Raw genomic sequence first — 26,805 nt, forward strand, 5'->3', positions numbered from 1 at the left:
CCTGGGTATAGGTTGATTGGCATTACTAAGTATGACCTAATGTTTGAATGCGGTTGTCTCTCTATCTGTGTTGGTGAGGTTAGTGAGATGGCGACTTGTCCAGGGTGTACTCTGCCTTCTGCCTAAGTGCAGCCGAGATAGGCTCCAGTCCCCCGCGATCCCGAGATGAAAATGCGGTCAAGAAAGGGATGGATATTTACAGGGACACATTTTTGTTCTCTCAATGTTGCTCCTGAGTCAAAATAGTAATTGCTCAGGTCTGCTCTATACAAACGACTTAAAGTTAGTAATATTTTTGGATGACATGACTGCAATTTGTTAAGGACAGAACACGCAGAAGCTAATACAAATAATGACAGAAGAAATTAACACATTTAAAGAGTTGGTTTGACAAAAACAGACTATACTAAACCTCAATAAAACTAAAATAATGCTATTTAGAAACAGTACAAGAGAAAGCCAAACACAGATAGAGTAGACATTGACAGGGTTAAAAAAACGTTTTAGGTGTATTAATAGATAACATTATTAGAAATTTCATTAAAAAAAAATAAATAAATATGTCAGTAATGAATAAAGCGTAATATGTACTGGAACAAAAATCACCTCATTCCCTATTGCTCGCTAGTGTTACTATGTATGAGTTGTTGTATAGAAATATAGGAAAATAACTACAAACGTACACTTATTTCTGTATTAGGTTAATTAGAATAATACATAATGTTGAATAGCGAGAATATTCGACTGGTTTAAACTATAAACCATTAAATTATCAATGGAAAAAAAAGGTTTCCTCAACACCAAATTTCCGTTGAAAACATTTTATTTTTGGAATACCCAGCATTTTTGAAGAGCTGTTTGTAGGCTGAAAATTGCTGATTGTTTAATTCTGTTTTAATCACTGGGAAAATAGAACAAACAAGAGAAATTAGTGAAGTTTAAATTCTCCCTTGATTTCTCAGTGAATGAGGCCTGTAACGTAATGACACGATTCAGCCATGTGCAGCAAATGAGCATACTGCTGTAGGATTATTAGGTACTTTACTGTATATAATTTTGTTGATCCAATTTCCGATTGTTTTGGCCTTGATAGAGATACGTTTTAGTTTAATATTTGACTGGATCAGTTAAAATACCAAAATACTCCCTTTGCAACGTCTTGATGATATTGTCAGTGACTGTGGTTCTGCTTATTCCACAGGGTCGTCAAAGAAGAGATTTCCGATGACAACGCCAGGCTTCCTTGCTTTAACGGGAGAGTGGTGTCCTGGGTAAGTGATATTATGATGTATGTTTGTGTAGAACACTTGTGGAGCATGCAAATATGACCGCCTCCATGGAGCTTTTTTTAAACACTCTGGGGTGTTTGCTTATATACTACTGTATTGGTCTCTTTTTGCTATTGGATGTTAAACCGCGAGAAAATGCATTCAGCACTTGATCAATTTTGCCACTAAAAAGATCTCTTACCGCCAGTGCAACCCATTTGTAATTCTGTTGACTGCAGTAGTTTTTTAGTGTTCTGGAATTACCAGAGTGTCTCCAGAGGACAATAGAGGATGGCAAATTAAATCAAGCCGCCATGATAGCAGGGAATTTACATTTCAACCGTCCCACTCTCTTTCAGGACTAAAGATATGGGTTAAGGCTGTGGCCTAAAAATTGATGAGAAAGATTAATAGGCAGGCTGCACATTTAATTTCGTTACTTGCTTTCAATTGGGGGGTTTTGTCAAGCATACAAATGCTGTATTTTATTGGTCACGGTAGTGTAAATATTAAAGCGGCTTCCATTTTTCCACAAGTCTCACAACTAGTTTGTATTTTATCACTTAAAATTGACATTAAGAATTAGTACTACTGCTAGAGTAGTCTACAATTGCCTATTATTCGGGCTTTGCATGCAACAACAAGTTGTTAACCTACAGCAGGGGTCACCAACCTTTTTGAAACCAAGAGCTACGTCTTGGGTACTGATTAATGCGAAGGGCTACCAGTTTGATAAACACTTAAATAAATTGCCAGAAATAGCCAATTTGCTCAATTTACCCTTAATAAATAAATCTATATGTATAAAGAAAATGGGTATTTCTGTCTGTCATTCCGTCGTACATTTTTTTTCCCTTTACGGAAGGTTTTTTGTAAAGAATAAATGATGAAAAAAACACTTAATTGAACGGTTTAAAAGAGGAGAAAACACGAAAAAAATTAAAATTAAATTTTGAAACATAGTTTATCTTCAATTTCGACTCTTTAAAATTCAAAATTCAACCGAAAAATATGAAGAGAAAAACTAGTTGATTCGAATCTTTTTGAAAAAATTAAAAAAAGAATTTATGGAACATCATTAGTAAATTTTCCTGATTAAGATTAAATTTATAATTTTGATGGCATGTTTTAAATAGGTTAAAATCCAATCTGCACTTTGTTAGAATATATAACAAATTGGACCAAGCTATATTTATAACAAACACAAATCATTATTTCTTCTACATTTTTTCAGAACAAAATGTTAAAAGAAATTCAAAAGACTTTGAAATAAGATTTAAATTTGATTCTACAGATTTTCTGGAATATTTTTTCTGAGTTTTGATCATAAAAAGTTTAAAGAAATATTTCACAAATATTCTTCGTTGAAAAAACAGAAGCTAAAATGAAGAATTAAATTAAAATGTCTTTATTCTTTACAATAAAAAAAAATAATTTACTTGAACATTGATTTAAATTGTCAGGAAAGAAGAGGAAGGAATTTAAAAGGCAAAAAGGTATATGTGTTTAAAAGTCCCTAAAATAATTTTTAAGGTTGTATTTTTCCTCTAAAAATGTCTTTCTGAAAGTTATAAGAAGCAAAGTAAAAAAAATAAATGAATTTATTCAAACAAGTAAAGAACAAGTCTTTAAAATATTTTCTTGGATTTTCAAATTCTATTTGAGTTTTGTCTCTCTTAGAATTAAAAATGTCAGCTTGCTAGTAAATACATAAAATTAAAAAAATAGAGGCAGCTCACTGGTAAGTGCTGCTATTTGAGCTATTTTTAGAACAGGCCAGCGGGCTACTCATCTGGTCCTTACGGGCTTCCTGGTGCCCGCGACCGCGTTGGTGACCCCTGATCTACAGTATAAGATAATATTCATATTATGACTGGTGGTTATTTTATTATCTGCCTTGAGGCTCACTGTACAAAGTAGTATTGAAACATTGTTGAAGCAACTATTGATTACCCAACGTGGGTCACAGCAGCCCAACATCACTTATTTAATGTTTTTTATTAAATATTTTTCACCCACTTACTCATGAAACAATTACAGTTATGATGCAATTATTTTCTCATTGTAGTTGGTGGATTTGCTGCTTAGGAATAAACTATTTTTAACCAGGTAAACTACATGACCAAATGTCCAAACTTAAATATATTTTTCATAAATCACCATTCAGAAATCAAAGGAGAAATATGTTTTAATAATTTATTTTGATAGTTTTTTCAAATAGTAAATGAGGCTTGTGGAAAATACATGAATTCCACCATTTTTCCAATATTATATGAGTAATTGTATTATCGGTTTTAAGATGTGATCTTTCCATACATGTAACATTTGTTTTAAGTATAGTGTTATATTTCTTTGCTCTAAAGTCACACATTCATTTGTCTGATTTTAAGCCATTGCTAAGTTACACTAATACCAAATTAACTTGCATTTCAATGCACGTGCTACAAACAAAACAAACGGGTTGCTCTATAACATTTTTTCTTGGAATAAACATTGGTTATTTTATCATGCAGCAAGTTTAAAAGGGTACTGTAGAGACATAAACGTTGTTCTGGCTCGTTTCTAAAAGCCATTCACAATGTTATTTTAGGGTCAAAATAGTATTTGCTATTGCATGTTGTTTCTTGAGTATCATAAAAGCACATTTATTTTTGAAATGTTATGAGCATAGAAATAACGTGCTGTAACCTGCGCCGTTAGTATACAGGGATGTGCACTGCATATGTGTACTGCACACATACTTGTGTGGCACCAATGAATTGTATCACATGCAATAGAATAATACATTTACTAACATTGTTAATCCTATTCTTCTTCAGTTATTATTGAAGCTCGGATGAAAGGAGAATCACTATAGCTCTGTAGGAAGTGTATAGATGTGTGGGATGGATTTTGCCTTGTGGGGCTCAAGACTGCTGACTAACATTGACTCATAATTTGTGTGGCAGGATCTTTCATTTTTCTCTAAAACTATCCTTTGCTCCCTCTCATAGTTAGTGCTTGCAGAGAACGCTCACTCTGATGGAGGATCTCAGTGCACAGAGAGCCACCCAGAGCTCCCACCTCCTCTTGAGAGAACAGGCGGGATTGGTGACTCCCGGCCCCCGTCTTTCCAGTGAGTAGGCCAATCGCTGCTTGTCATTTATGCAAAATTTAAAAAAAACACGCCAGACCGTGGCAGATTCATTTAAGATCACAATCCTGGGTGACCTTTTACCCTGCAGTGTGCCCATTTTAGCTCAGTGCAGAGAAACATCACGGGCTTCGTTGGCTGTGAACTTGGTGTGCGCCGACTGTGAATATGCCACATATGTGCTAAAGCTGAAGTACAGAAATACACTCCATGGCAACTATTTTCGCCGCTCCCCCCCTCCTACACACACACACACACACACACACACACACACACACACACACACACACACACACACACACACAATTGCTTACACACGCACGCTCATGCACATACATACTTTTTCACAATGGAGAAAGGCGCTCGTCTGCTCATAAATGTATAAATGATGTGCACGCCGCCAGTGCAGCCTTTAGATAGCCTTTATAGCAACTATCCCTCATTAAAAAGCGGTATCTAATCAGGACAGTCATCCATATGTAACTAACTGGCATTCTTGTGGCGTTCTTAGAAGCCTTAGATGCCAGTACCTGGAGAACATGCCGCCTCTTTTTAAAGGAGGTGGTCCAAGCTTAAATATAGCTTGACGGGCTAGGGGTATTAGGGTGAGGGTTGTTTGCACTGCAGGGCCAATGCAATATTGCCAAAGCTCTATATTGAGAAAAAGCAATATGTCATGTCCTGGTGTATCTCTTTATCCAGCATTTGACATCTCAGCTCGCGTTTGCCCTCTCTGGGCAGTTCCCTGCTGCTTGTCTTCTGACAGCTTCCCTGATGATTTTATTGTTCCCGCTCAGCTCTAGCCAGGTCTTCTGCCACCGTGTGGTTCAAATTGACAGTGCATTGACTTTCACATCATTATTCCACCGCCCTCCTCTTTCTCCCTTGCTCGTCCTTTTCTATTTTCCTCTTTGAGCCAGACAGGCAAGCCTTTCTCTCAGAGACGCCGCGTGGTGAATTCCCTATAGTGAACCTCCTCGCTCTCCGAGATGAATCCACTCTTCCAGCCTTTACGGCTCTCTTTAAATAGCTGGAATAATATTACCACTTAATTTTCCTTTTGTGCTTTATTCAGGCAGTTCATGTGTTTCTTGGTGTGAATGGCTTTATTTGATGAGCTTGCAGAGTAGGTGTTTCGGGTTGAGAATGGACACAACTGATGTGTCTCTGCCCAGTAATCCGGATTAACAGACATTAAAAAGCCCCATCTCCATTTCCCAAGAGAAGGGGGCGGGGGGTGGGGTGGACATTGGCAGCAAAGGGGCTGGTGGATTTTAAAGGGGGTTGGGCATTTCTTCACTGCTGGAGTTTAGCCTTGAATAACCTAATCGTGGATTAAGAAGCAGTGACAGCCTCTTGGCCAGGCAGACACCACCGGTCGTTGCCCTCACCCACAATTATTGAGAGTAGAAATGTACCTACATACTATACTGTGACCCTGGTTTGTTTTACGCACACACTTGCTTTAACCTTAGCTGCGAACACTAGCATTGTTAATTAGAAAAGCACTTGGAGAGCGCAGTACTCCACCAGGTCCTACCTCCCAATTGTAAAGTAAAAATCTTGAGTCCAGATGGCCATCCGGATCATCCCCAAATAACAATCACTTGTTTTTTTATCCAATTTCTAATTCTTTTTGAAAGTTTATTTAAAATCTGCCTAAATATTTTTGAGCTCTTTATCATGAAATGATTGAAACGGAGTGGAGCCTACATGCACTCTTTGTCTCTGTGGTTGGAGGCAGGTCCGCAAACCTACACACACACAAGCTCATAACCAAACGTAAGGCATCGTACTACAAAATGATACAGGTCAATCCAAAAATTAAATAACTTGTTCGTTATCCCAATTTGGACATTTCCTGAAAGTTAAAGATGAAAATCCACCCACAACCATTTTTATCTATTTGTACATGAATGAAAGAAACAGAGTGAACGCTCGTCAGTTATCCACTCTCTTTGTCTCTGTTGGGCCGCTAGCAAACATACATACACACATACATATGCACACGCACACACAAACACGCAAAACTGACATTTTTGAAATGTCAATGAAAATACGCCTGACTAACACACAGAGAAGATAACCACCTGGTAGAGGTAATAACTGTCAGCATTGCATATTGATCAGCATTCCTTTAGGAGTGTTACCACATAATTGTGGTCATTGTTAGCTTCCTGTGGATGCATATTTCCTTCTGTTAATGCACACTGAATGTGCCAATGTATGTATGAGCATAGATATGCATTGTGAAAGAAACATGTTTACTAAAGTGTGTGTGTGACAGACAGGCACTAAACTGACAATGTTGAGCAGAGTTCTCACCAGCGTCAGGTTTCGTAAAGTCTCTTCACCCATCAGTGCCTACGGCCACAGCATTCTCTGACAGAATAACAATCTGCCCTGTAGCCTTTTCATAACAGCCATGACTTCTCCCAGACACCAAGAACACTGTCTGCTTATTGCTCCACACACACCTGCTCTCGCGCTGCACATCATCATTTTCATTCTCTCCACTGTGTCATGCTTCAAATCATGCTGTAGGCTCCATCTGGGGTTTCAATAGGGCTCATTAATGCCAGCATTGTCCAGAGTAACACGGTTTGTGGCTATCTGGTCATTAATGACAGTAAAAACGCAACATTATCGCAGAACAATGACTGGATCTACTAAATTTGAAAGTCCTAAAAATGCAGATAATATTACAAACTGTGGTAGGTGCTTACAATATGTGTAGGACAAAACACACCTAACCCCTCTCTGCCTTTCAGTTTCTGACTAAAGTTGTTCTGCTTTTAGTGCCAACGCGGTGAGCAGTCGTGATGGCCTCGACACGGAGACAGGCACAGAGTCTCTCCTCAGCCACCGCCGGGAACGTGAAAGAGAGCGCACTCGGAGGAGAGCTCGTGAAACTGAAAGTAAGTATGACTTTTGAGCAAAGTTCAATTATTAGGCATTTAACTTTTCGCTTCCTCTTTATGTTAATACCCACTGTATATTTAGGTAATGTGCTGTTTTGTACCTTAGAGCAGTGGTTCTCAAAAGGGGGTACGCGTACCCCTAGGGGTACTTGAAAGTATGCCAAGGGGTAAGTGAGATTTTTTTTTTTAAATATTCTAAAAATAGCAACACTTCAAAAATTATGTTTAAATATATTTATTGAATAATACTTCAACAAAGTAGGAATGTAGTTCATAAACTGTGAAAAGAAATGCAACAATGCAGTGTTGGCAGCTGGAATTTTTGTGGACATGTTCCATAAATATTGATGTTAAAGATTTCTTTTTTTGTGAAGAAATGTTTAGAATTAAGTTAATGAATCCAGGTGGATTTCTATTACAATCCCCAAAGACGGCACTTTAAGTTGATGATTACTTCTATGTGTAGAAATCTTCATTTATAATTGAATCACTTGTTTATTTTTCGACAACTTTTTACTTATTTTTATATCTTTTTTTCCAAATAGTCCAAGAAAGACCACTATAAATGAGCAATATTTTGCACTGTTATACAATTTATTAAATCAGAAACTGATGACATAGTGCTGTATTTTACTTCTTTATCTCTTTTTTTCAACCAAAAATGCTGTGCTCTGATTAGGGGGTACTTGAATTAAAAAATGTTCACAGGCGGTACATCACTGAAAAAAGGTTGAGAACAACTGCCTTAGAGGAGCCATCTGTAGTAATGTGGCCTGAAGTGGTACTGCAATCACGGTCAAAATTATGTAGTCCCCTCCCACGCTCCATGACTGATGTTGCCAGATACACAGCCAAATCCAAATCCTACTCCAAGGAACTTCAAATAGCAATCGAGGAGTCCTATGCTCTAGGTTTCTCGTTTTTTCAAGTTAGTTTTCTTAGTAATTATGAAACATTTTACTAATGTTGATTAGCCAAATGTATTTGAAGGTACGCAGTAATATTTTAGTTGGGAGTCGGGACAGATTGTTGGCATTACCCTGCTAAAATGTCTAGTTTGACCGCACGGACCACCATCAAATAATATATATATATAATATATTATATTATATACCTCATAGGCCTACGTTGATGGCAAGCCAAGGCCAACAGTAAAATCACCGCCACATTGCGTTCAGTGTAACTTAAATCCAACTTGACGCACTGCATTCTCTTCTATTTACGCACATGAAAAGACCATCATACACAAATACAAATAGATGGAGTAGATATTGAAAGGGTAAAATATAAACTACATTTTTGGACGTAATAAGAGATAATAATATTAACTGGAAATCTCATATAAAAAATATGCAACATAAGGTGGAATTAAATATTTCAATAATGAACAAAGCAAAATATGTTTTGGACCAAAAATAACTCCATATTCGTAACTGATCGCTAGTGTTACCATTTCTTATTGTGCAGAATAATGGGGAAATAATAATTAATTTATCAACCATGTTACAAAAAAGATCAGTTATACTGATCTATAATGTTGGATATAAAGAACATAAAAACACTTAATTTATTGAATCAAAAATATTGAAATTCCGCAATTTGGTAAAATGCAAACAGTTAATTTTTGTACAAAGCAAACTATGACCTGCTACCCAATAATGTACAACAATTCTTCTCAACTAAAGAAGAGAAATATAACCTTACAGGAAAAATTAACTTAAACATTTTAATGCACGTACAATATTTAACAACTTTAGCATTTCAGTATGTGGAATTAAACTAAGGAATGGATTAAGCAAAGAAGTTAAACAATGTACTGATATGATCCAGTTCAAGACGTTGTTTTAATTAATAGTGCTTACAAAGTACAAGGAAGAAGAATTATGAGAAATACCTTCAACTTTATTGAAAATGGGATATTCTTCATCTCAGTATGTTTATCATGACTGACTTAATTCTATATTGCAAGAACTGCTGTATTAATCATTTTCTGATGTAGTTGTGTTTCAAAAAGAAGACAGTAAATTAACATATATATATTTGTAAAAAGGGGTAGGATTCAATAAGCTTTGCTTCTTCCTACTTCTTTTTGGACGTGATGTAAAGAAAAAAATATATGAAATTATGTGTGATGTATTGTACTGTAAGTTTGTTCATGTTCAAACTAAACTAGACTCAATCAATCAATCAATCAATCAATCAATCACCATCTTTCAATGCAGAGTGCGATTCTATGAGCCAACCAACTTTATGCAAAAACCACGTTACGCATAAATCATGCAGCCTACAACCATGTCAATACACAAAGTAGAAAATCCATCCATCCATCCTTCTATCTTCTTCCGCTTATCCGAGGTCGGGTCACGGGGGTAGCAGCCTAAGCAGGGAAGCCCAGAGTTCCCTCTCCCCAGCCACTTCGTCTAGCTCTTCCCGGGGGATCCCGAGGCGTTCCCAGGCCAGCCGGGAGACATAGTCTTCCCAACGTGTCCTGGGTCTTCCCCGTGGCCTCCTACCAGTTGGACGTGCCCTAAACACCTCCCTCGGGAGGCGTTCGGGTGGCATCCTGACCAGATGACCGAACCACCTCATCTGGCTCCTCTCGATGTGGAGGAGCAGCGGCTTTACTTTGAGCTCCTCCCGGATGGCAGAGCTTCTCACCCTATCGCTGAGGGAGAGCCCCGCCACCCGGCGGAGGAAACTCATTTCGGCCGCTTGTACCCGTGATCTTATCCTTTCGGTCATGAGCCAAAGCTCATGACCATAGGTGAGGATGGGAATGTAGATCGACCGGTAAATTGAGAGCTTTGCCTTTCGGCTCAGCTCCTTCTTCACCACAACGGATCGATACAACGTCCGCATTACTGAAGACGCTGCACCGATCCGCCTGTCGATCTCACAATCCACTCTTCCCTCACTCGTGAAGAAGACTCCACTTGGAGCAGGGTCTCCTCCCCAACCCGCAGATGGCACTCCACCCTTTTCCGGGCGAGAACCATGGACTCGGACTTGGAGGTGCTGATTGTCTTTCCTGTCGCTTCACACTCGGCTGCGAACCGATCCAGTGAGAGCTGAAGATCCCGGCCAGATGAAGCCATCAGGACCACATCATCTGCAAAAAGCAGAGACCTAATCCCGCGGCCACCAAATCGGAACCCCTCAACGCCTTGACTGCGCCTAAAAATTCTGTCCATAAAAGTTATGAACAGAATCGGTGACAAAGGACAGCCTTGGCGGAGTCCAACCCTCACTGGAAACGTGTCCGACTTACTGCCGGCAATGCGGACCAAGCTCTGACACTGATCATACAGGGAACGGACCGCCACAATAAGACAGTCCGGTACTCCATACTCTCTGAGCACTCCCCACAGGACTTCCCGAGGGACACGGTCGAATGCCTTCTCCAAGTCCACAAAGCACATGTAGACTGGTTGGGCAAACTCCCATGCACCCTCAAGAACCCTGCAGAGAGTATAGAGCTGGTCCACAGTTCCACGACCAGGACGAAAACCACACTGTTCCTCCTGAATCCGAGGTTCGACTATCCGGCGTAGCCTCCTCTCCAGTACACCTGAATAAACCTTACCGGGAAGGCTGAGGAGTGTGATCCCACGATAGTTGGAACACACCCTCCGGTCCCCCTTCTTAAAGAGAGGGACCACCACCCCGGTCTGCCAATGCAGAGGTACCGCCCCCGATGTCCACGCGATGCTGCAGAGTCTTGTCAACCAAGACAGCCCCACAGCATCCAGAGCCTTAAGGAACTCCGGGCGGATCTCATCTACCCCTGGGGCCTTGCCGCCGAGGAGTTTTTTAACTACCTCAGCAACCCCAGCCCCAGAAATAGGAGAGCCCACCACAGATTCCCCAGGCACCGCTTCCTCAAAGGAAGACGTGTTGGTGGGATTGAGGAGGTCTTCAAAGTATTCCCTCCACCGATCCACAACATCCGCAGTCGAAGTCAGCAGAACACCATCCGCACCATACACGGTGTTGATAGTGCACTGCTTCCCCTTCCTGAGGCGGCGTAGGGTGGTCCAGAATCGCTTCGAAACCGTCCGGAAGTCGTTTTCCATGGCTTCCCCGAACTCTTCCCATGTCCGAGTTTTTGCCTCCGCGACCGCTAAAGCTGCACACCGCTTGGCCCGTCGATACCCGTCCACTGCCTCCGGAGTCCTATGAGCCAAAAGAACCCGATAGGACTCTTTCTTCAGCTTGACGGCATCCCTCACTGCTAGGGTTCTGGGATTACCGCCACGACAGGCACCAACAACCTTGCGGCCACAGCTCCAATCAGCCGCCTCGACAACCGAGGTGCGGAACCTGGTCCACTCGGACTCAATGTCCCGCACCTCCCTCGTGACATGTTCAAAGTTCTTCCGGAGGTGGGAATTGAAACTCTCTCTGACAGGAGACTCTGCCAGACGTTCCCAGCAGACCCTCACAACGCGCTTGGGCCTGCCAGGTCTGTCCGGCATCCTCCCCCACCATCGCAGCCAACTCACCACCAGGTGGTGATCAGTAGAAAGCTCCGCCCCTCTCTTCACCCGAGTGTCCAAAACATGAGGCCGCAAATCCGATGACACAACTACAAAGTCGATCATGGAACTGCGGCCTAGGATGTCCTGGTGCCAAGTGCACATATGGACACCCTTATGTTTGAACATGGTGTTTGTTATGGACAATCCGTGACGAGCACAAAAGTCCAATAACAAAACACCACTCGGGTTTAGATCCGGGCGGCCATTCTTCCCAATCACGCCTCTCCAGGTTTCACTGTCGTTGCCAACATGAGCGTTGAACTCCCCCAGTAGGACAAGGGAATCACCCGGGGGAGCACTTTCCACTACTCCCTCGAGTGTACCCAAAAAGGGTGGGTACTCTGAACTGCTGTTTGGTGCGTAAGCACAAACAACAGTCAGGACCCGTCCCCCCACCCGAAGGCGGAGGGAAGCTACCCTCTCGTCCACCGGGTTGAACACCAACGTGCAGGCTTTGAGCCAGGGGGCAACAAGAATTGCCACCCCAGCCCGTCGCCTCTCACTGCCGGCAACGCCAGAGTGGAAGAGAGTCCAGTCCCTCTCGAGAAAACTGGTTCTAGAGCCCTTGCTGTGCGTCGAGGTGAGTCCGACTATATCCAGCCGTAACTTCTCTACCTCGCGCGCTAGCTCAGGCTCTTTCCCCCCAGTGAGGTGATGTTCCACGCCCCAAGAGCTAGCTTCTGTAGCCGAGGATCGGACCGCCAAGTGCCCTGCCTTCGGCTGCCGCCCAGCTCACAATGCACACGACCTCTATGGCCCCTCCCATGAGTGGTGAGCCCATGATGCCTCTTCGGGCTGTGCCCGACCGGGCCCCATGGGGACAGGCCCGGTCACCAGGCGCTCGCCATTGTGGCCCAACTCCGGGCCTGGCTCCAGAGCGGGGCCCCGGTGACCCGCGTCCGGGCAAGGGAAATCTGAGTCCATTTAGTTGTAATTCCATAGAAGTCTTTGAGCTGCTCTTTGTCTGATCACTCACCTAGGACCTGTTTGTCTTGGGAGACCCTACCAGGGGGCATGAAAGCCCCCAGACAACATAGCTCCTAGGATCATTGGTACACGCAAACTCCTCTACCACTGTAAGGTAGCAGCTCAGAGAGAAAATCATTACATGTAATGCATTATAGAGTGCCAAGCAAATACCAACCCTGATATGCACCTGATAGACATACAGTACCAGAAACCGCAATTAGCCATGCTAATGTTGGAAACGCCTTTCCCCAGCATATCAGCATATCAAGAACGAAATAGGCACTGACACGCACCGTGTCCACGTAGGTTTTATTTGTCGAAAATATATTTCGCCCAGTCCGTAGGATGACACATTGTTGGAGACAAATTTCCTTGTATATATTGTTTTTATTTAGTTTTTTTCTAATTGATTTTTGCCTCAGTTCATGATGAATTTCCTTTTCGGCAGATTACTTCGCCCACTTCTTGTTGATAACCAGGAAGTGTTGACAGGGATGGGACTGTTGCTATGGTGCGGTTGCCATGGTAGCCTCCTTTTATTGGGTTCAGCTGGGAACACTCGGGGGCGATTCCATGAGGACAAACAGTTTTTGACCGTGTCGTGACGTGTCATGTCGTGCCGTGCAGGCCGTTGTGGTCAGGTCTCGCTGCTGTGACAATGTGCCATTCAAGGTCAGCATACATAATGTTCTATAACCTACATTTGATTTAATTTTGATTGCTTGGAATAAACGGGTTGTCATATCCAAACACATTTCTACAGTACTGGGCATTCAATCATTTGCACGCGTCGAACTGGTCAACACAGTCGCCCTCAATCTCAGCCCAAAGGAAAGGGCTGTACACACTTGGACATACAGGTTAACGGGCATATATTTTCCCTCTTAGCCTGTATGTTGATGTGTCATTGACCGGGCTACCATGCTAAGCATTCATTGCACGAACATACTAGCTTTGTTAGTTAGACAATATCATAGACTGTATTGGACAATATAGTTTACTTACGTAATATCCATTTCCATTTATTACAAGTAATAAGAAAATGAGGTGGCGACTTGTTCAGGGTGTACACCGCCTTCCGCCCGAATGCAGCTGAGATAGGCTCCAGCGCCCCCCGCGATCCTGAAAGGGACAAGCGGTACAGAATGGATGGATAAGAAAATTTAAATCCCTTATTTACCTATCAAGGAGGAAATTAGCAAGTTTGATGTCAGATGAAACAATCTTCTCCGCCTTCAATCATCTCAATCTTTCAGGCACCTCAAATACAAATCTTCGTTTTGTTCCTGGCTTTGTCATGAATAAGTTGAGAACTGTAATAACGCCTTTTGGATTTACTAAGGTCTGACATGTTTGGTAACTTTACTATTTGCAGTCGGTCGACAAAGAGGGCGGTGCGTAGCTGGCAACCTGAATGTGACACACTCACAGATTAATTGGTCAAACGGTAGAGGGCAGGCCATTGAAATTAAATCGATAACAATATTTCGGGGCTGTAAATCAAATTTTGAAATGAGCATATCCCGGCTGAAAAATAACATGATTTATTAATGCCTTTTGACATGTCAGGGCCATTTAGTGATGACTTGACACGAAATTATTACATATGTAACCTTTAACAGTAAAAAGCAATCATTACCACACTATCACTCTTTTTCCTATGCTGTGTTTTGTCATGCCTCTTTAAAGTCTAGCTATTGTATTGGGAATATTACAACATTAACATTAACCTTTCCATATTTAATCATTTTTATGTGTACAAATAATTTAATGGGAGCCAGCCAAAATCCATGTTAGTATTAGTTTGTCATCTTTGTGCAAATCCTCTTGGTGTAATTGTTTAAATGTGTCCACTAAAGAGATTTGTGAAGCGGCAGCTTTTAATATTCTGGTTTATAAGCTCTGTGGTCAAAATCACATGTGCTGGGCATATTGTTTTTTACCATTATAGCGCTTCTCATTACACCACATGAAATGAAAATCTATTGATGTCAGACACTGCACAGCCCATCTGGATGGGTCAATAATTTGTGTGATGCACGTCTTATCTTAAGATCAGGTCAGGTTAAGGCTGTTGGAAACAAATAGATCTCTCTTGTCATCATGTTTGCCCGTTTTTGTTTTGATAACGTGGATGGCATAGACCACAGGTGTCAAACTCAGGCGTCAACAAAGTACCTGATCTTTTCTTACTAAGTGTATTTGTTTTGTTTCTTTTACAACCCTAATGTTGAAAGAGCCATATTGGACCAAAAATACAAAAAAAAAATATGTCTGGAGCCGCAAAAAATTAAAAGCCTTAACATGTGTTCAAAAAGAAGGCATCCCATGCTGTGTTCATATTTGCTATAATACCCTTCTATTAAAATGACTAAGTCACAGGCAGATGCAAGTCTTTGTTGACAGAAATGTTGAAATGTAATATTTATTCTACACATGTTTACAACATTGAAAAACATTAATAAAATGGAGGCCTCTCAGAGGGTGAGATAACTCCTGGAAATTACTGGCTTATAATGGCCAAAGGTAGGGTTGTTCGATATACCGGTACTAATAAAGTACCGCCATACTAATTGATTGAAATCAATACTATATACTGCCTTTGAAAAGTACTGATACCGTTCTTTCATCCTAGTGCCGCTGTGTGGCGGTGTGTCAAAACGCGCACAAAAAGTGCATACAAGCAATAACATCGGGATGGGGAAAAATGGCACACAACGACAATTTTACTGGTTAATAAGCAATGTGCGTGAAACGCAATATGGAGGTATTTGGGCTTCAAAACAACCGGTAAAGGTGACGCTTTAAACAAGGAAGCGTCGTGCTTCAACTGTTGCTTTAAACACGCCTTGCCAAATGTGCCGATTCATTATACCACCTTTGCTTCAAACTTAGGTAAACATTTAAATAATTAGCATTCAGATCTGCACAAGGAGTTATAAGAGTGACAGGTAATAATGTAGTTTTTCCACCTGCCCTGCTGTTCGCTCGGTGCAGATCGTAATAGATGAGCACAGGGCAGACGTTCCCTTCAGTTCACTTTAACCCGCAATCTGCTTTCCGGTCAGAATTCAAGGCCGCTGATTTGTGACAATCTGGTTGCTTTATTATTAGTTTTGCAGGACACAACCAGACCCATTCATCACTCTACTGCGCAATGCGCGCGCTTCTCTCTCTCTCTGTACTCGCCCACTCACTCACTGGCGTCACTCAGCCAACAAGTTGCCATTCTCGCAAACACACATACTGTACTCTACTCTCATAAGTTAACAGCTCCTCTGTTGTGCACATGTATATACAAAATACGTAGATACGTAGACGCACACACAGCTGCTTGGCTTGATGCTAAATATTAGCCAAGTTAAGACTATCTATCCATCTAACTTCAACTAATGACTGAAATTGGTCACAAATTGCTACAACTTGGGTTTTTATCTTTAACAGATGTGTGTTTTACTTGCAGTATGGCTTATCTGGGTGCATTTATCCATATAGTTTTGTTTTTAGTACTTAGTAATAATATTATTTTTCTTCAAGCACATATGAACATGAAGCATTTGATATAATGTAAATAAAACTTTTATTATATTCAAATCTAATCCTTGATTATGACAGACTATATGTAAAATGGAAAATTGTAAATTGTTCTTTGAGTGCAATAAGAAAAACAAATTGTGTGTACGGGTAATGCCCTTTGATTTTTATTTTAACCTTCTAAAATTGTTATTTGAGTGCAATGGGAAACAACAAAACATTTTATTGCAAGATTTTCTGTTAAAATAAAGCCAAAATTGAGACTTTTTCGTAGTGCCCTTTTTTTGGAAAAGTATTAAAAAGTATCGCTACACATTTTGGTACCGCTACTGACACCAAATTGTTGGTATCGGGACAACCCTAGCCAAAGGTATAGATGTGTGCGTCCAAGTTAAAGGAAACGGCAGGCTGTCTTCTTCTAATGGATTTATTACAATCTTTGCGAGCTGGGTAGTGATTGCTATGTGGTCTATAACGGCACACAAACAAATCAGAAATGCAGCCAATATTACATACAGACAATATGTCATGAGACATGCAAATATAAATTAAATACATCGGGGACATAAGTAAAATAATTTAAATGAGCTAAAATATGCCCAGGTATAATGATGCAATATGTACATACAGCTAGCCTAAATAGCATGTTAGCATTTATTAGCTTACAGTCATGCACCGACCAAGGATCTGGTGCATGACTGGTTAGCACTCCACACAAGTCAATAGCATCAACAAAGCTCACCTTTGAGCATTTACACACAGCATTAAAAGGTTTGGTGGGCAAAATGAAACAAAGGAGTGGCATAAAAAACGTCTTTCTGTAGCAGCGTCGGAGAAAGTTGTACAAGTAAACAAACTCCAGTAAGTTCAAGGGCGGCCAAATTTAGTAGGACAAAACAGCGTTCATCAATTACTCTCATCAGTCAAGCATGTTTAATACAAACAGTGGGATTTCTAACAATTAGGAAACTTTGTGTAATGTTTGTCCTCCTACAGAAACTGTATTAAAAACATAAAATGTATATTTTTCCCCTCGTCTTTTTCCATTTTTGAAAAAAGCTCCAGAAAGCCACTAGGGTGGCACTAAAGAGCCGCATTCAGCTCTACAGCGCGGCTTAGAACTACGAAATAAGTGCAAATATTGTCAGCATTATAAGGGCCCTTTATTGCTTACGTTTTGTTTTGTGTGCAGTATTGTCCAAAAGGAGCTTATGCTATCATTGTGCGTGTGCGTGTGTACATGTTCACTTTAGTTGATTATGTCCCAGATGCACACTCACTACCTGCTTTTTTGGTCACCAATTAAATTAACCAGCAGGGAAGTTGGCTATGTACTATGCTCCAGCAACAGTTGTGTCCGGTATAAATCAAATGATCCAGTTTACACAATACAATGCAATTAATTGTATTTGCTGGTTGGATGCAGCCACAGTCTCATGGCCTGGATTTTAAGACCCAAAAAAGATGGAATTAGAATTATTGCTGCCTGCAGCATCAACGTCAGGAATTCCCCAGTCACCTTATACATTGGCTCCAAGTGATTCTGTCACAGAGTCAATGCTGTTTCAAAATGATCGCTTAAACTTGTTTAGCCCTGGAAACATATCTTTTGTTAATTTTCTGCCTATGCAATGGCATTTTGAAATGAATAATGGTGTTGGAACTCTTGGGAATCTGCCCAGGTGTGTTGGACCCTGAGGGTTACAAGAGTTTGGTGGAAGAATTTGATCTCTTCCCTGGCCAGCTGGTGATCTGCATTGATGAGAGTCAAGTAAATTATAAAGACATTACATTATTTTCTACATTTAATATCCACTCATGCTTGGTGGTCACCAAAGTTTTGTTTTTTAATCCACTATTGAAGCATTAGCACAGAAACGGCATGTGTCCATCCATCATAAAAAAAAAAGATCAAAAATATTTTTTGTTTAACGCAGCCCAGAGCATTAATGTATCCAATTACTGGATGACATTTTTACCTGACTCATTGACGCATGAGAACACACCTTATCTCAACTCTAATCTTACCTCTCTGTGCTCTGATTGGTCAGAGGCAGATTAGCAGTCGTCCTATAGTTGCATGCGATGAGAGGCACAGAGTACGTGACACTTGTCCTGACTCTCAGTGCGTTGGATAAGGGTTGACATGTTGGCAGTGGTGAGAGACTTTTGTGACATTTTATAACTGTAACTGTACCATTAACTTGAACTATTAATCATGTACACAGACTGTTAACATTTGGCTTAGTTTCAGCTGATTCATCATTGCTTTGTTACATTTGTGGTGTGCTGCTTCCTCTATTGTACATTTGATGTGACTCTGCAACATAGCAGAGACTGAATGACATGTTACTTGTTGAACTATCTAGAATGGCAGCCATCTGTGTGCGAAACCAAATATGCAGGAGTGAACTTTAACAGTGGATGCACGTTCAGTGTTAAAGCGCAGCCACATCATTTATTGCAAGGCACCTTGTTGTGGGCGGAGTTAGCCATGGCAACATCCACATTGCTGGAATGTTTTGCCGGAGCCTGGCAGACGCGCTCCGTGCCGCGCCCTCTTCGCCTTGCCAGACCTTTCCGACCTATGCAATGCTACCCGGAGGCACCGCGTCACCACTGGCAGTGTACGTATGCTGGTTGAGTTTTTATGAAGCTATCATGTCTCTTCTACTAGTAAGCACAAGCCAAAGGCATGAATCATTTTGTTTACTGTCCAACTGAGTCTGCCAGTCACAAAAATACTCCTACCTGTAAGCAGTGCTATTTATGAAAACTTTTATTTTATTTTTTTTTAACCGTGAGCACTAAATTTCTCTGACAGGTTAATTCACAACTGAGCATTATTTCAGTATGGGCCTGTTGTATTGAAGATGTTTGTGTATCAAAACATAAGCAAACATTATATCACATTCTCAACTAATCTACTAAATTTGTGCACAGAAAATTATGTCTCTTCATTGAAAAAAATAAAGATCGCAATACATTTAGCATGTCTGTCTTAATGGATATGTATAATTTATAGTGATCATCAACCAAAATGTTGAGAGAAAAAAAATACAAATATAATTATTTAGCACACTGTCTGTTGTTTATCAAATCTATAACTGTTCTACTGGAGCTGTTTTGCCTCTTTATTTAGCTTGTCTGAAAAGTGCTTGTAATCTGGCAGTTGCGCCAAAATATTGACTTTTCAGCTATATGATTTTGTAATTTCATAGCTGCTGGATGACTTAAGGAGCTGAATAAAACAAATTTAATTTTTTTTTTTTTTTGGTAGCCACTGGTGTTTTCCAGGGCACACCTGCAGTTAGTGCCAAGCTCTTCCAGGGCATAACTTCAGCAAGCTAAAAAGTGGGTTCCATTGTAGATGCACTACAGCAGTGGTCCCCAACCACCAGTCCAGGGACCGGCACAGGTCCGTGATGGATTTGCTACCTGGCCACAGAGAAACATTAAATAATTTATAAACGACTTTGTGACATGATACAATGCACATTAATGATCATATACAATATAGATATGATAGATTGTAACCAAAGGCTGATTTACATCTGCATCTCATTGCAAAGAAACAAGCCCAGGGATCCCACTAATTAAGCGTTACAGTGAGTTGTATTTTTCATGCACTTATCTTTGCTGTATTTATCTGGCACAAGTGGAAAGCTGGTGCCTGAAAATAGTGCCTACATTAAACCAGTCTGTGTTGCAAAAAAGGTTGGGGACCACTTCCTCTAAAATGCCTGGAAAGAGTAATAAATAGATGTTTGCTACATATGAAAATGTGCAAAACATACCAAAAACAAAAGTAGGACCATGATAACATGAAGGTGCAATAAATGAGTGTCTCCAATGGTGAAACTCACATAGTGCACGAAACAACTTACAATTTAAAAAAACAAATGAACAAAAAACGTAACCGTTTACAATTTCAGAAAACACAAAAACAAAAGACAAGAGTTTACAGTTTCATAAAAAAAATGTTGTTCTGTAATTGTAATTTGTTTCGTAAAAGGTAAAGTGTTATGCACTTCCATGCCACCGTACTGTTAAGAGAGAATTTAGCTAATGTACCTAATATTATGGCTGGTGAGTTCCACCAATCTTTCGCTTACTTTCCTGTTTTTGGTTGCTCTGTCGACATCTAATTTTTTGGCTGCTGTGCTTTTTCTCCCTCCAGTCCCTAGAATCAACGGTTACTCTAAATCGGAGCGCACAGCAAGGGACTCGGCCATGGGTTATGACAGCACCTCGATGATGAGCAGCGAGCTGGAATCCAGCTCGTTTGTTGACAGCGAGGAAGACGAAGACGCAAGCAGGTAATGTCTCACCTGCACCTTACTGGATTTTGCTTCGTATACTCCTGGAACCATGCAGTACAGCATGTATTTGTAGCTTTTAAGTTGTTAAAAAAGTAGATGGTTAATCTATTTTGGCAGTTCTGCCTTTGACACTTTGAGGAACATATACAGATCACTGATTAGTCAGACACGATACAATATAATGCTCTAAGTCAGAGTTAATGGATAAGTCGACGAGTCGGATTATGAAGCATACACACATTTATTGGCTATAATTTTTCGATCGACTTTTAAAAGCAACTTAAGTTTTTTTAAGGCATGTCCCTAAAACAACAAAGATGACTAATTCATTCATAAAAATGTATTCATACTGTAACTGTGCTGCTCATTCAGCTGTAACAAAAATTTAAATGAGTCTTACATTGTAGTCCTTTTTTTTTTCCTGTTCTGTCCAGCTACTCAGGCAAATCATATTGTAGATGTACATGCCCATATTTGCTTTGCAAAAGCGAACTGTGAGATACTTCTCTATTTGCCTTAATCGTATTTGACTTTATTAAATGTATTTATATTAATGTTTGGTGCAGCTGGACCGGAGCAGGAGTAGATAGACAGAGAGAAAAAAAGGAAGACAGAGGGGAGAAACTGCGGGGACCTGAGGGGATAAGACAGAGACAACAACAACAACAGAACCGCATCATCAGGAAAGGCAAAGTGCTATAAAAACAATGAACTTTGTTTATATATAAAAAAAACAGTTAAAATAGCAGCAATAAAAACAACACAACACTAAATCTAACTCCCTTAAAAAGGAAAGAAGCATTTTGTCATGATGTTTAAAGAGCTGCATACTGGTATATTGACTATTGATTAAGTCTTGGCTGTTATAGTACTCTATTTGGCTTGAATTGCATCACTAAATAATTATTAACATGTTGGCTATCTATTAGATGGTATGTTTAATCTTATGATAGCGTCGCATTGTTGCCTAATGTCTTTGTCTGCGTGTGTCTGTTTGTGCACGCGAGTCACAATTTTGTTTTTCTTGCATCGCAAATTGATGCCGTTTTATGTAGACAAAGTTTGGCTGGCTGATTTGAACTAAAATGATAGTTAAAGTTATTTTTAACACAACTTTGTCTCACACTTATTAGTTTGCTAGCAGGGTACCGAAGTTGAGTCCAGACATCCCGATCGTATGTATTGCCATAAATAACAAGGTCTGCTTTGCAAAAGGAGCAAGGTATACATGTTTTTAATAAGAATAGGAGGAAATGTTCTCACACTTAAAATCAGTGGTCACCAACCTTTTTGGGCCTAAGATCCTCAGTCTCAGCCATGGACCAAGGAAGGATCATCTTTTGACGCTGTTAAAATAAAGGACCAAATTCCTTCCAACTCAAGGCTTTTATTTGATAATAATACACGCCTTAGCTGTTGCCACATTTTGTTTTGCTCAGACTTTACATTGAAAAAAACCAACATATTTTGCAGTTAACAAAAAATATGAATTGCCAAGTAAATTTAAAGCGTGTGAACTTGCATTATTGAATTTTCACTATGTCACTCAAGTCAGCGTCATGGTTATGACTACGTTTTGTGTAATTTGGTTCATAATTGCACAGAGTTTGTCTGAAGCAGTCTGTGAGGTGTCTGCAGTAATACAGCTCCTATACTTTGAGTTTATTATTTTAATTTGTGAAAAAGCCATTTCGGCCCTGCGATGAGGTGGCGACTTGTCCAGGGTGTACCCCGCCTTCCGCCCGATTGTAGCTGAGATAGGCGCCAGCGCCCCCCGCGACTCCGAAAGGGAATAAGCGGTAGAAAATGGATGGATGGATGGAAAAAGCCATTTCACACATGTGAGTAGAACCAAAGTAGGCAGCCAGTTTTAGTGCACATGCAGTGAGGAGGGGGAACTTCTCTCTCCAGTTCCCAAAAGTCGCTGTTCGCTGCTCTGGTTTTCAATTCAATGTAATTTTCCAAATCAATTATTTCCTTGTCAACATCAATTTGTAAATCAAAAGCATGTTTGAATTTGGCTGCTACCTGTTCTACATCAATGGAAAGGGTTTAATATAATGTCTTCCATGACATTTACATCTCCAAAATGCCCACTGACCTCTGTTGTCACTTTGTCAAGGTGTGTGTGTGCAGTACAACTCTGGGTGGAACACAGCTTTATCCTTGATGGTTTGAGATTTTTTTTCCAGGATAGGTAAATGTGTTAGTTTCTTTTTTTGTCATGAGTAGTCTAAACACACAATTTGGCCTTGAATGCATTCACTGCACTTATCTTTTGGGCCAGGTGCTTGTTTTTCCCCTGAATTTCAATGTTGAAAGCATTCCGTTTTGAGTTTAAATCTGTCGAAACCCCCAGGTCAAGCAGCCTTGCATCATCGGACAGTTACAGTATTTGTGCTCCTGATTACTCATAGACAGAAACGTATTGATTTCTGGCAGCAAATCAACAAATATTTGCAACACTCTGCCATGACTGAGCAAGCAAACATCAGCATTGAGAATTAGGTTACCGTAAGTGGCGTCAAGCTTGTCCATTAATGCCTTAAATAAGCCGTGTTGAAGAGGTTTGGCTTTAATTGAGTTGATTAATTAGTGTCGGAACAAGCGGAAAATCCAATAAAGCCCACACGTGCACTGCGCATTGATGGCTCTCCATCAGAAGTGATCGTTATGAGATTACGGGTGGGGATGTCATTGTCTCACACATATTTTGCATTGCATGTATAGAAAATATCCTCACATTTTATTCTGTCTATTAAATGCAAATGAGTGACAATGTCCAAAAATCACATTTTCTGTCCACGTTCTCTGACATGATTCCATCCTCTTCGTCACAGTTGCGGGTCCGAGTGGGGTGCTGTCGATAGCTGCGCTGATTTTGTTTTTGTTTTTGTAATCGTTGAAAAGTGTGTTGGCTGTAGTATTCATCACCTCCTTTAATTTTTTGTCCGTCAGTGGATGACTTCTTATTTAGCCAAAAGCTAATTTACACAAAATGTTGCTTCAGTGGCAGGCTGATGTCGCACAGCAGGTGTAACAAAGAGCCACTGCTGTGCTTTCAATTATGATTTTAGCTCCTCAAATTTTTTTTACACAAAGAGCAGTATGTGGTGGAAAGAACGCCTTGATTTATGGGTGGTTCATGTTGTGATGCCCCTCCAATTTACCTTTTTACTGAAGGTTTGAGTTTGGTGGCATAACAAACATGAACTCTTATCTGTGACAAGCAAAAAATTGACTTTTCCTGCCATTATGGGTGAAAATTAAATGCTTTGGTTTCCTTTTGTGGGATCTCTGTTTTAGCTGTGTATAAAAGGGACCCCCGTTACCCCAAAAGGGACAAGCGGTAGAAAATGGATAGATATACACCTTGCAAAGATGCAAATGACTGCATGGGACATACATGAGACAGCACACTTTTTCATTGGACAATGGACACTTTCTGGGAGGTAAAGGAGGATACCAGAATTTTCATTGGTCGCGCTCCAAAGGGGGAGGGTTAACAAATCTTAGACTTCCTTTTATTGTCATTCAAATTTGAACTTTACAGTACAGATAAGAACAACATTTCATTGCATTAGCTCGTTGTAGTGCAGGACAAAAGAACAATAATGTGCAGATATAGATAAATACAGCCCTGCGATGAGGTGGCAACTTGTCCAGGGTGTACACCGCCTTCCGCCCGATTGTAGCTGAGATAGGCGCCAGCGCCCCCCGCGACCCCAAATAAGGGAATAAGCGATAGAAAATGGATGGATGGACATTACTGTACAAATAAATGTATTGCACTTTTGCATGTGCATCCACGTTTATGGATGCATTTTATATTGTCTATATATTTCAGTGAGTTAATCCGTTTTTGGGGGGAATTGAGGGGATTATTATGATCCGTTCAAGAGTCTTATGGCCTGAGGGAAGAAGCTGTTTACAGATGGAGGTTCTGCTACGGAGGCTGCAGAACCTCTTTCTAAAGTTAAAGTTAAAGTACCAATGATTGTCTCACACACGCACACTAGGTGTGGCGAAATTATTCCCTGCATTTGACCCATCACCCTTGATCGTCCCCTCGGAGGTGAGGGGAGCAGTGGGCAGCAGCGGTGGCCGCGCCCGGGAATCATTTTTGGTGATTTAACCCCCAATTCCAACCCTTGATGCTGAGTGTCAAGCAGGGAGGTCCCATTTGTATAGTCTTTGGTATGACTTGTTCGGGGTTTCAACTCCCAACCTACCGATCTCAGGGCGGACACTCTAACCACGAAGCAATGTGATGTGATGGGGTTTTTCTATATCAATAACGAGATCGACCTACCTGGAGAGTCCCAAATATCGACCAGTCGATTACAAAATGACAGGTCGGCAACTCCTCCTTTAAGTGGTCCCATTTTTGTGAGTGGCGGCACGGACCCGCTTCCGCCCAGAAAAAAGCAAGTGATGTCATCACGACTATTGTTGACAAATATGTCGCCGACAAATTTTAGTGTCGACATTTGTCGACAATGTTGACTAATCATTGCATTCCTATTTTAAAGCCAGGACAGGTAAACTGCTAATCCCCCCCCAAACAATGTTCATGTAAACAAAGGACAGTCAAAATCGCAGCAATAAAAACAAACAACAAAATACCAAATCTATGGACCTTCTTCAAAGATAAAAGTACATTTTGTGAGGATGATTTGTTTCAAAAGCTACACATGTGTAAAATGACAAAGTTTAGCTGAAGGATTTTGGCTTGATTACATAATTTACATAATTCACCCACAGAACTTTAGTTAGGGTTAGAGAGTTCCGGTCGGACGGGTTTTGCTGAGAGACTTGTGTGTTGTGGTTGTAGCGCTAAGAAGCAACTGTCCGATATACTGATCCATCGTTAATGTCATTAAAACAACTACCTCTGTCCTTACGCCCTACATTATAAAAATGTTTTCACACAACTCTGTCTCCATTATTAGCTTGGTAACAAGCTACTGTCTTACCTAGGAAAGTTGGAGACTGCATCCTCAGTCAGTCATTCCTCTGCTTTAAATGCTGGCGCACAACAGACCTACTGCCATGAGAAGAACTGTCTGTGTCACAAACTGAGCAAGTTTTATTCGTGTTTTTGACATGAGGCCATTTTTGTTGGTTTCTGTTGGGGAAAACACAAACGATGACGTCAACGACTATAATGAGAAACCTTAACGATTTTTTTCGTCAATGTCGCAAAATAAAAATGTATTACCTTTTTGCTTGTTTTTTTTTTAATATAAAGGAACAAGGCAACGTGTTTTGTTGTTTAAGAGGAAGTAAAAATGATCGTTTCTTCGACGCATTACATTTGAAACATGAACGATTCTGAATCAAGGGATAATATCCAAATATTGATTATTTATGTACAAACCCCGTTTCCATATGAGTTGGGAAATTGTGTTAGATGTAAATATAAATGGAATACAATGATTTGCAAATCCTTTTCAAGCCATATTTAATTGAATGCACTACAAAGACAAGATATTTGATGTTTAAACTCATAAACTTTATTTTTTTTGCAAATAATAATTAACTTAGAATTTAATGGCTACAACACGTGCCAAAGTAGTTGGGAAAGGACATGTTCACCACTGTGTTACATCACCGTTTTTTGAGTGTTGTTAAAAGAAAAGGTGATGTAATACAGTGGGGAACATGTCCTTTCCCAACTACTTTGTCACGTGTTGCAGCCATGAAGTTCGCAGTTAATTATTATTTGCAAAAAAAAAATAATTTTACGAGTTTGAACATCAAATATCTTGTCTTTGTAGTGCATTCCATTAAATATGGGTTGAAAAGGATTTGCAAATCATTGTATTCCGTTTATATTTACATCTAACACAATTTCCCAACTCATATGGAAACGGGGTTTGTATTTTAAATATTTATTTTTCAGGTGTTGGGGGTGACTAAAATTCAGAATCTGACTCACTTTGCTGTTTATATATTTGTTTAATACATGCATGTTTCTGTTATATTTATTGAAAGACAAATATATTTGCACAACAAAACAGCTGTTCACGTTTTCCCCCCTCACGTTACATTGTACAAGTGTATTGCAAATGAAATGGCAGTGATAGTGTCTGTACATTTACTTGCATATACATATAT

At 40.3% G+C, this 26,805-nt stretch overlaps 1 protein-coding gene across 3 annotated transcripts in view; it reads left to right on the top strand.

Moving 5' to 3' along the window:
* The window catches only part of LOC133554417 (segment polarity protein dishevelled homolog DVL-1-like), an 87,509-nt gene that overhangs the window by 36,639 nt on the left and 24,065 nt on the right, over positions 1–26,805 (top strand). For all 3 annotated transcript variants that reach the window (XM_061903155.1, XM_061903157.1, XM_061903156.1), the window contains exons 2-5: positions 1,202–1,271; positions 4,262–4,383; positions 7,201–7,319; positions 20,544–20,682. In XM_061903155.1, coding sequence (XP_061759139.1) covers positions 1,202–1,271; positions 4,262–4,383; positions 7,201–7,319; positions 20,544–20,682 — 450 coding nt within the window. The remainder of the gene's footprint in view (positions 1–1,201; positions 1,272–4,261; positions 4,384–7,200; positions 7,320–20,543; positions 20,683–26,805) is intronic.

Source organism: Nerophis ophidion, linkage group LG06, assembly GCF_033978795.1.
Source record: "Nerophis ophidion isolate RoL-2023_Sa linkage group LG06, RoL_Noph_v1.0, whole genome shotgun sequence".
Classification (NCBI taxonomy): domain Eukaryota; kingdom Metazoa; phylum Chordata; class Actinopteri; order Syngnathiformes; family Syngnathidae; genus Nerophis; species Nerophis ophidion.